General features: G+C 35.3%; 1 protein-coding gene across 1 annotated transcript; it reads right to left on the bottom strand.

Moving 5' to 3' along the window:
• Positions 1-10,503: 10,503 nt before the first annotated feature.
• LOC108903446 (acetylcholinesterase) lies at positions 10,504-11,655 on the bottom strand. Its single transcript, XM_018705637.1, has one exon. The coding sequence runs from the start codon at positions 11,653-11,655 to the stop codon at positions 10,504-10,506; it is 1,152 nt and encodes a 383-aa protein (XP_018561153.1).
• Positions 11,656-12,134: the final 479 nt, after the last annotated feature.

Here is a 12,134-nt window from a genome sequence, read left to right on the forward strand (position 1 = left end):
CGAGACTTGATTCATTAATAAAAAAGTTGTAGAAAGGAAAAAAGCTGAAATATTTCTAGAGCATCAATCATTGTTTGTCAACGGTAACTAATGTGTGGTTTAATTTGATTGGTGGATAGATAATAGTTTGAAAAAAAGCTTAATGCTTCATTTACATCGGTTTGTCCATATAAAAAATCGTAATGGGAAACAAAATTATTAAATGCCTTGACGTGTAGATAAGGCGGAAAAAAATTACGTTCCCAATATGTTTTACGTAACAAATAAATACCCCTGGACACAGAGTTGGTGTTTAAGTACTTATATTCCGATAATAATTGGCGTTCTTTGAAAGGTTTTTGACGAAGATTCATAAAATTTAGACTGGTGGCTTAGTTACCTAAATAAAGGTTAAGGCTCACTTAATTTATATACAACTATGTATATCAAACAGTGCTGGAAATACTGGAAGATAACGTCAATTAGAACCTCAGAATTTCAACGTCACTGAAATTTTCAGGAATTCAAATCATTAGATTATTATTAATTGCTCTTCAAGGAAAACATTTCGGTACGGTTTCTATGCGGAAACCACCGCAGGATCCTTGCGGAGCTAGCCTAGAGTGTGTCGAACGTCCACCCGGATACCCTGCAACTTATAAACCAGGGACAGACAAATTGTTGCTTTTGCATTATACCGGGTGTCCCATTTTAAAAAATACATGTGAATATCTCTTAAGTTGAAGGCTTAATGAAATAATTTTTGAAATAAAAGTTGTAGGGTTTTGAAGGGGACATCTAATGGTGACCTTGAACATGACCTTCAAGGTCAAGTTGATTTTTTCAAATGGCAACACATATTTTTGACACCTGAAATGAAAAGAGCAGAACATTTTACATCCGACTATGACCTTAACCATGACCTTCAAGGGCATTTGAAGGTCATTTGAAGGTCATTTTAGTTTTTCGTTGCAAAATTCATTTCCGTCTTGCCGAATAGTGTACTCGGGGGGTTTTCGAGGGCGCTGATCGCGAATATATGTCGTCAGAATTTGAAAATATTCAAATCCAATATGGCCGACCAATTTTTGGTAAACATTTTTAATATTCATATGGATTAACACTTTGAAAATGCTTCAACCTACGTTAAAACTCAAGGTCGAGCCGAGTATTCGACATATTAGATGCGCCCTATCGGATTTAACTATTACTAAATTCTGAGCTAGTCTGAGTTCAAAAACATTTGAATAAAAAATGCATGCCGCAAAGGGTTAATGGGTATTCTGGAAAATTATGGCGAGCCCCACATATCGAGAAGAAAAATATGAACAAGATTAAAGTTTTGCCTGCAAAATACTAGAATGACCTTCAGACTTTCAAACTGGATCATGACCTTTTGAAACTTAAGGTCATGATCAAGGTTATATTCGGAAGCAAAATTCTCCGCACTTTCTATTTTGGTCTGAAAGATACCGGTTTCTATTTGAGAAATTAACTTGACCTTGAAATGACCGTGAAGTTCAAGGTCAAGGTCAATGTCATAAATGGACGTGAAATGGACCGCTCTTCTCATTTATAGTCTCAAAAGTAGAATTCTGCAACAAAAATTAAAATGACCTTCAAATTACCTTGAAATGACCTTGAAGGTCATGCTCAAAGTCATCGTCGGATGTAAAATTTTCTGCCCTTTTCAAAAAATCAACTTGACCTTGAAGGTCATCGTCAAGGTCACCATTAGATGTCCCCCTCAAAACCCTACAACTTTTATTTGAAAAAATTTTTCATTATGTATTTTTTAAAATGGGACACCCGGTATATAGATCGCTTTCATTTAGTTTAATAAATTTTACATTTTCAATGTGGTAACAAAAGCTACAATATTTATACATTTTCCTAGGAAATTTAAGAAAATGTTTAATTCTATTATGTGTGCTCTATAGCAAAATAGAAATTGAATGTATTTAACTAAGTTATAGTAAAGTTAAATACAACAATTTAAATATATTTGTGGTAACTTGTGACACGAATCTATTACAAGGTTATTCATAAAATATTCATTATTTTTTACTTTCGTATTTATAAAAAAGTGCTACAATCAAAAGTTGTAGGAAAATTTCTTGTGATTTGAAAACTGTACTAGTTTGTTGCATTTTGGTGTACAAAGCAAACTTTTTAAGCATTTTACATATTTGGAGAGAGAGAGAGTTTAAAAAGTATTTTTCATATTTGGATATAGGTCTATCTCTAACAGTAAGAGAGATAACAAAAAGGGTTTAAAAGGATTCTCTACTTTATGTAGTTTATCTCCTTTGTTATTAGATATACATCTATCAACTATGATGTCGTTGTAATCCTGAGGTAGCGGTCTGTTCAAATATGTAAAAATATAGAGTGTATTCTATTTAAAGAATGTGAAGGTTTAATAAATTTATCAAGTATACAATATTCAGTTATTTTTCTAATAGTTTTGAAATTACAAGAAAATTTTTTCCAAATTTCCAAATACGAAAATAATAATAATAAAATACGAACTGAAAAACTGTCAAAGGGGATGAAAAGTCTGATCACTAGTCTACGAAATAAATTCGTATTTCTTCACCTACTACATTTTTATATTTATATAATATTATCTAAATCACACCTCATTGTTTTTGAGTCACATATTGTCACAATTTCAATTATTAAAAAAATGGTTTACTTTATAACGAAGGAGCTTACGTATTCTGTCATCAATTCTTCAAAGTGCATGTCTTGACAAGAAAATGACGTACTATTTCCATGTAATATACCTACCGATTACGTTTCAAAAAAAATAATACCTCAAATTCACTCGGACAAAGGGCAAACAAGCGTAAAGAAACAAATTTAATTTCGTTTAAATTGCGATTTGTCATTTTGCAGGCAGTCTCTAATACGAGTCTAGCGTGAAGTCTGAAACTTAATGTTTAAAATTTAATATTTCTACGCTGAAACTATGAAAATGCGAGCGTATTACAACGAGGGCAACTCGGAACTAAAATTAAATATTAAATGGGCTCTCATTAAAACTGATGAGGGTAATAATAGTTTTTTACGCAGGTTTAAACGCTACAGCGTTAACTTTAAGCCCGTAAAAAATTAATACTTTACAATTTCCTCAAGGTGCGCCACACAAAAATTAATAAAAACCATTACCAGTGTAGTATCTGCTTTATCTACACTCGCATAAATTACAAATAATAATTATAATAATGTCGATGTGGTAACCAACAAGCTCAATAATATTATAAAAAATAAATTTATGTTGTCTATATTTTATGTTCTAATAAAATCGATGGAAAAAAGGGATAAACTTTATAAGGGGTAAATTAAAAATGAGGCTATGCTTAAACAGTATAAAAAGTATGAAAACAAACTACTGCAACTAATAGTTAAGTTGAGAGATAATAATTATTATAAAAATGTAATTACAAAAAATAGAAACAGTAGCAAAAAATATTACATTCCGTAAATGAGTTCGCAAATAAATATAACAGAAGAACTAACTGATGATAGCGCTCACATTATATCTGATACAAAAAACAAATTATTCTGTATCATCTACTTCTGCAGAGATACACACCATTTTCATGTGACCTATCTCAAAAAATGAGGTCAAAGAATTAATTTATAAATTGAAAAATAATTCCTCTTAACTGTAGACCTTTCAGTTTAATATCTACTGTAACAAACATTCTTGAAAATGCAATGAAAACTAGAATAGCTCATTTTGCTTCTAATAGCAGTTGTCTTTTTAAACATCGATTTCGTTCCACAAAGAACAAATGAACTAATGCCGCTATTGCTTTTGTCCATTTAGGAATTAGAGAGACTGCATCTGATATAATGCGAAGTTATTTAGACACTCGAAATCAGATCACTGAAATAAATAGTATTACTAGCAGTCAAAGAGTGTTAACTTATTGAATTCCTTAAGGGACAGTTTTGGGGCCACTTCTCTTTATAACTTATATTAATGATTTATTTTCTCCGAATTGTTTCTGTGTAGTTAAAGGGAAGAGAGCACTGAAAAGTCATTTAAGAAAGGATTTACAATTTATTATCAAATATTTTGACTTTTCAACTTAAATAAGACAAAAAATATTGCATCGAGTTCCACTTGCCATTAGTTAAAGGCATTTTGAATACTGTGAACCTTAAAATCTATTGTATAAACTTCATAATTTCAAAAATATTACCATGAAATATGTTTAAATACTTTTATGACTAATTATTAAATCTATAAATTGCAGTAAGTGTTTCGGAAGCGATTTCATTTCTTTTTTTACGACAGACGGATGTAAATAACTTATTAATTATTCAACGTGTTTTTTTGAGGTAGTTACTGTGCTCTGCTGCTAATAAGCAAACGATCCGCATTAAATCAACACTTAATCATTTGCTTTTTGCCAGTAACCTCGACGATGTCTTGACAAAATGTGCTTTTATAATAGGGTAATGTGCCGGAAGCACTTTCTCGGCGGTCGTCAAAGGAAATATTCAATTAATATGATTCGTTGGTTTCAACCTCACCAAGATGTACACAATTCGTTGGAGACTGTTTAAATTAAGTTCTTTAGACATACATAATGCATGTTTACACAGCGTGGTTTGGGATGAAACATTCAATATTCGAAAGAGGGGTTGATTTTTTCATTGGGGTTTGTGAGTAATTGAACAGACGAAATTAATGTAAAATCTTGTTACTTAAACAAGATTTCCATAAAGCGTTCGACAAAATAGGGCACTGTTTACTGCTATGTAAGCTTGATTATGTTGACATCAGTAAATCCTCTTTATTACAAGCTTTTATTTAACTTTTTTCTATATGTTTAGTTGCAATCTTGCAAGCCAAATTTGGACCACTTCCTCTAAACTTACGACTTTGAAATTTTACATGCCTGTTTAGTTCTGATGACAATACAGTAAAATTATTATTTTTTCTTAACTTACCCCTTAAAATAAAAATTTCAATTAGTAACAAACCGCGACAAGCTTTTAAATCGCATAAGAACATGAACATACTGATTACACGGCCCCACAAAAAAAAAGTGGCAGGTACGAAAGACAAGACCATGGTATCCATATGGTTTTGGGGTCGCTGAATCAGAATCCGGTGTCCGTTTGACGCGATTAGCTCTGGTTTAAGGTCAGTTCAAGGTCAAATGTAGAAAATCAGTTGTCAACAAACTGAATCTATGTATCTACACGTTTTTGGGATCGCCGAATCCGAATCCGGTGTCGGTTTGACGCGATTAGCTCTGGTTTAAGGTCAGTTCAAGGTCAAATGTAGAAAATCAATTGTCAACAAACTAAACCTATGAATCTATACGTTTTTGGGGTCGTCGATTCCGAATCCGGTGTCCGTTTGACTCGACCAGATCTGGTTTAAGTTCAGTTCAAGGTCAAATGTAAAGCCATTTATGTTGTTCGTATTTGATCCTATATAAGACTATCCTCAAAATATGGCACTCTTGTTTCAATGTGCGTTAGGTTTATAACATCCACGTTTGAAGTGATTTATCCACTTCAAAAGGAAAATTCTTCACCGTTAGAAAAATATTCCTTATATCTGTATTGATAGTAAAAAGCTTTCACTTTTCCGGCTTGCTTAGTATTTTTATAGCCATGATATTAAGAACTCTGCTCCATTCTCTGCCAGGCCCAAATCTCGAACATCATTTACTTTTTTTTTGTGATATGTTCCTATCTTTTTCACAACGTGATAGGGAATATATTCGTCATCACTAGTATCACTAGCAATATTAGTGATAGTTTCATTGCCACCTAAATTTCTCCCTTCTTTAATATCTTGGTGAAACTTTCTCTCTGCTTAAACCCAATCAAATTTTTCACTTAGGTTTAAAACCAAAATATTTATATAAGTATCTTTCGTATGTTGATTGATCTATTTCTATTAGAAAGTATTTAATAGACCTGATCGCTTCAAACGGACATCAGTTTCGGATTCAACGACCCCCAAAACGTATAGATATGTAAGTTTACTTTGTTTTCAGTTGATTCTCCACATTTGACCTTGAACTGACCTCCACCCAGATCTGATTGAGTCAAACGGACATCAGATTCGGATTCGGCGACCCCAAAAACGATACATAGGTTGAAAATTAGATACATAGTTTTAGGTTGTTGACAATTGATTTTCTACATTTGACCTTAAACCAGAGCTAATCGTGTCAAACGGACTCCGGATACGGATTCAGCGACCCCAAAACCATATGGATACCTTGGTCTTGTCTTTCGGACTTGCCACTTTTTTTTTTTGTGGAGCTGTGTTGTCAGAGCTCGGGACTCTGTCGGATGATCATAGCCATCGCGTCGGCCTTTCGCTATAGCGCATCGTACGAAACCGGTAATAACGGCAGTTATTGTCTTCGCTTATACTTACCTCTTAGCTGTATTTATTTGTTTACACACGCCTATGACTAGCCGACGAAAATCCCGAGCTTTACTGATTATAGATCGTACCTGTCTATTTATCATACATTTGCTAATGACACTTCTATAGAGCAGCCATATTTAACCCTTTTGTGGGTTTGGGGTTTACATTATGGATTTTATGAACTCCTTGGTTTATTTTATTCTTTTTAGTGCATTTTAATAAAAGCTAGGTTTTAAAATATTTTTTTTACTTTTCATTTATACTTGTTGAAATCATATCTCTCACATGGTGTTCAATTTTACAATATTGTGGTTACAAATCCGATATACTTAATCAAACATCAAGCATGCCTCAAGGTTCATACTTAGCCTACTGACTTTTAGGACATATGTTCATATGAAGTTTTTTTCTTAAAATGGATCCAAGAATAACCTTCTTAAATATTAGTACATTATTAAGAAACACCCTGTATAGTAACTGTGTTTATAGATTATTATTCACTGTTGTGACAGTATTGGGCGAATTTTGGTCTGCACTACCACTGTCTTCAGAGGTAAAAACGTGTCGTTTTCCAAATTTTTTGATTCAGATATCATAATTAACATATAAATATATTTTTGTATTTTATTTCAATACGAATATCATCAATGCATCATTAAAGCAGGGAAATGTTTTCTAGGTTAGGTAAATTATAAATCGTTATAAATGCACGGGGAAAATAAAGGTTTCCCTTTTTGTACCGGCGTGTACTTATGACTGATGGAGAAATAATTTGTTTGTACAGGATGCTTATGCCTAGTCTAAATTACGCAGTTTTTACTTTTAATATACAAGAGTAAGCGTAGTAATGAGCTTTCCACTAGCTCTACTTGTATATAAAATAATAATCTGCGTAGTAAAAAAGGAATATTATTCTCTTGATACGTAGTAGATATGACCTAATGTGATGTCAAAGTTCAGACACTAGACCTTCTTTTCAGAAAGTGCTAAATATCATTATTATTAGTTTTTAACAATTTGCTACTTTACTACCTAAAGACACACATCACATTTTTAGGTTTTTTACAAGATGTGTTAAAATCTTTGAAAACGCACCGTTGCGTTGTTGAGAAAAACGCAATTGACCACCCTAAAGTCAGCCAGATTTTGTTCGTCAATGTACAAGGTGTCCAGAATCAAACGGGCCATACCTGAACGGTATTTGAATAAAAATAAGAGGATAAAATGAAATAAAATGAAAGCTTTGGGACAGTTAATTCTTCAAAAAATTATACAACAAAATGTTACAGGGGAAACTCTAAAAACAAAATTGATATATTTAGCACCCTCAAAAACAAACCTGTACCAAATTTCAGTGTAATACATTCTTTTTGGAGAAATATAGGCTGTCTTATAAAAAACGCCACAAGCTGCAACTCTGTTAATAATTGTTTTATTTAAAAAACCAAAAGACTGTTGTTAATGGCTTGACAAATACTACAATCGAGCACTGATTTAATTTTTTTTTGCCATCATCAGAACGTTAGGCGAATTTCAATTGTTTTTCTTAAATGTCAAAGTATTATTTTTTTGGCCTGTTCGATAGAGTATTTTTTTCTGCAGTCAACGATATATTACATCTTGATATTTGTTAAATATTTTATGGGAAAATATTTTTTTACAAAATTTATTAGAGAAATGCTATGTCTAAAGTAACAACAACAAAGCAAAACAAATAGATACCAGATTAACCACAAAACAAAAATGTAACAATAAAAAATCTTATAAAAATTGGTCGAACTGTCTTCCATCTTGTTGGATACATAATTGACATCTTCTGGCTACCTCATACGTAGCATTTTATATTAAATTTGGAGGTATTTCACGATAAACGTTTATAATCCTCTCTCTCAAAATATCTATATTTTCCGGATATGTCAAAAATACTTGATCTTTAAGATATCCCCAAAACCAAAAATCTGCGGGGGTGAGGTCAGGAGAATGGGCGGGCCATCGAACAGGACCAATCATGCCAATCCATCTTTCATCAAAACCATCATTAGACAATGACGTATCAGATGTGAGACTTCGTAATAATTAGGGTACACTACAGGGTGTTTCATTAATAATTGGATATATACCAGCTGGATAGTTGCTGACATAAAAAGTGCCTCCATACTGAGATATAGGGTGTTATATTTCACATTTCATAAATTATTTTACTTTGATGTTATTTAATATGATCACTTTATTGTTCTGGAACATTATATTCGTAAAAATGTTTCAAAATTCAAAAAAAAGAAGTAATAAAACACCCTGTATCTCAGTGAGAAAGCACATTTTATCCAAATTAATCATTAATAAAACATCCCGAATATAATTAAAAAATCGCATGAAAACATTGACTGTTAGACTATTTGTGAAAGAAAACATAGGCATTGTATAGTTTTATTTTATCAGACATCTCGAAGCAGGCTAAGAATAGGTTGTGGCAGAATTAACGTGAATTTGCCTTTCCTGAATTATACCCTTTGTGCTATATTGAATATAATTTACATAAAAAGTAACAAAATCCGGCTAGGACTCCAACTAACGGATTATATTATGCAAATGGGCCGACACCGCGATAATAACTTAATAATGGTTAATACAAGACGTACGTGACCTCGTAAAAAGAATGACGGCGCGCCGTAACAACATAATCCATTATCCTCAGCCCTGTTACGGCATTTCAAACACCCCCACTGCCAAAGGACGGGAATGCCGAAACTGTAAATGGTGTCTCTCGTGTCTGACATGAGCGCGAATACATGAATATATTAAAGTGAAATTAAATGTCTCCGTTAATAGGTCTGCAAGTGTTTCGGGTCTATTTTTCTACAAGGTTCTTCAACCAATAACTTTTAATTCTGACAGTTGAAGGATTGTTCTCTGTATTGAGCTGTATCTGATTAACAAAGCCTCAGTTATCGATCTGTGGTTTATAAATAGCTGCTATTTTGTGAATATAGACCGGTTTTTAACTCAAATACCTTAATAACTAGAGGAAAAGTTTTTGAAGCTGTCTAAAATTAGACGGTTTGTTATGATTTTTGATCCAATTATCAAAAACCTCTTTAAAACTTGAAAATTGAAAAATCTCTACGAAACTTCGTGAAATCTTTTGGATTGAAGACACAGGGAAATAAATTGTAACTAAATTGAAGTATACATTTGAAAAAAAATACTGTAATCATTTACCATTACGTCTGTTGGTAATTTTAAGATCCTATCCTGTTGAAATTTTCCATTGCGTTGATGTTGTGAAGTTTTGTTTGTCGGTGTTACATCAGAAACAAAGGGGGCCGAGTTACTGACGTTATTTAAAATTTAGTTTGTCATAATTTGTTCGTAGAGCAACCGGGAAAGGTTTTTGTACGTGCGACATTACATGCCACAATATGTATTTAATGTCTCTACTAACTTTAACAGTTGAAAGAGGACTTGATTTTGAATAAAACGAGAAACTAAGTTGACTCCATATTACCATCTGGCTCCGAGCTCTGACAATTTTTTACCCCCCGAGACAGAAATATCTGCTAAAGGGTTTTTGTAAAAGTTCTTAATACATTAATCTCTTTTTTAACCGACTTTTTATCGACTCTGAAAAAAGCGTATTACTTTAACATTTAACCTTCCACTCTTTTGTGGCGACTTTATTTGGGTACGGTTCTATTCTCTTTCAATTATTTATTTCGGGAGCACCCTTCTCTCTTTTATGTACCCTTCAGGATGTATTAGTCAACTTTCTATCGCGAGAAGCGAAAGAGGTGTTCAGAAGGGGAAAATTATTCGTCTTGTGTTGGAAGTTAAAACATTTTTTTATCCCAATACTCACATTCGAAAAGATTAGCGATGAAAAAAGCAATAAATCTTTCATACTTGCCAAGGGATCTAAATTGACTTACGTTTTCTGATATAGTTTAAAATATAATCCTAGATCTTTATATTTAAGTTGCTACAAGTAAGAAAACAAATCATTTATAATTACTCATGTGGCTAGACACTATTGATTGGTTTTTAGTGTTTAATTATACAGTGGCTCATGCTCTAGATTCATTTCCGTTAACACCAACCCTTTATCTTGATCACCTACCTTCATCATGATTGCTCCCCAAAAGAATTTCCATATCTTCGTAGTCTCCTTCTGCCAGCATATCCATGGGATGTTTCGGTAGAAGTATCCCGTCTATGGTGGGTGTCGACGGAAAACCAAGAATCCCAGAGTACGAATTCCATTGTTGCAGCGAGATTGTCTTGGCGTCGACGGCCCTCATACAGTCCATTACTTGATGTGGATTGGTTTCCAACAAAGATACGTTACAACCACAGTCTTGGATAAGGATCCGTCCGATTTGCTCAGCGCGTTCTCCAGTCATGTAACTCCATGGAGCATTCATGGTACCGGATTGTAAGATTCCTCTACGAGCTAGGCCTTTGGTTACCGGACTTATCAAGTGAATGCTTACGGAGCCTCCACCAGCGGATTCACCAAACAAGGTTATCAAGTCCCTATCCCCACCGAAAGCAGCAGCATTCTCTTTGATCCAACGAATCGCGAGGACTTGGTCCCATAGCCCCATGTTACCGGGAGTCTCCTCGCTGCCTCTCGGGAAATACTTTTTTAGGTAAAGGAAACCAAAGGATCCCACACGGTACTGCATGGAAGCCACTATAACGTCGCTCGTGGCTGCTATGATGTCTGCGTCGTATATATCCAAGGTGGAGGTGCCACTCATGTATCCTCCACCGTATATCCAAATCAGAACGGGAACCTTGGGTCGCTCCATGGGAGGCTTCTCGAGGTGGTGGCGTATGCGCAGCCTCTGCGGTACCCAAATGTTGAGGTAGAGGCAATCTTCGGAGATGTTAGTGTTGGGGTTCCACATCTCTTCCCCTTCGAATCCAGGGAAATACTCGTACCTTTCTTGGTAGCAGGAGTTGGGTAGGTTGGTAGCATTCAAAACGCCATGCCAGGGCTCCACAGGGACCGGTCTCCGGAACCTGAGCTGATCTACAGGGGGTTTAGCGAAGGGGATTCCGGTGAAAACATGCACCTCCCGACCGAGCACGGTTTTGGAGAAGCCGCGAACCAGCCCCGTGGTCGTCTCGACGACCAGGGGATCGCTGTGGAAGTCTTTCATCTGCGGGGGTCGAGTGGTGGTTTCCTCACTGGGCCAGGAGTATCCGCACACCGACGCACTGGACGCGAGCAAGCACAGAAACGACAACGGCCCCATATTCAAGAGTACACTGCAATCACTGGAGACTTGTTGATGCCGCGACTATGTGGGCATACCGCGGCAAAGCACGTGGTGGAGATGCTTATCGAGTCACGGCGACACTGCTACTTAGGGTCGGGAGGGAGCTGTTAGAAAAAGCGGCGACAGGAGCGAGTAACATTGGCCCGGGCGCCGCGTGTAGTGAAAGACACCGTCGACGGGCGCAGAGACGTCGGCTTGGAGGCAAGCTGGCACTAACTGTGGCACAGGAGGCTATGGCAGGCAGGTCGAGGCTTGCGCGCCGATCGACGTAACGCTTCCCAGTTACTATAATACGAGACGCCGTTTTAAAACTTTCCTTTTCGCGTGGCCGATGTACGGTTAAGCGCCCGCCGTGGCGAGAGTGTAATTTTTTGTGAAATATATGCAGTTCCATGCCCCTAATTCCTACTTTATGTTATTTCTCGGGTGTAAGTTATTAAAGGGAGGGCAGGGGG

The sequence above is a fragment of the Anoplophora glabripennis genome, unplaced genomic scaffold, assembly GCF_000390285.2.
Source record: "Anoplophora glabripennis isolate ALB-LARVAE unplaced genomic scaffold, Agla_2.0 scaffold10, whole genome shotgun sequence".
NCBI classification, from domain to species: domain Eukaryota; kingdom Metazoa; phylum Arthropoda; class Insecta; order Coleoptera; family Cerambycidae; genus Anoplophora; species Anoplophora glabripennis.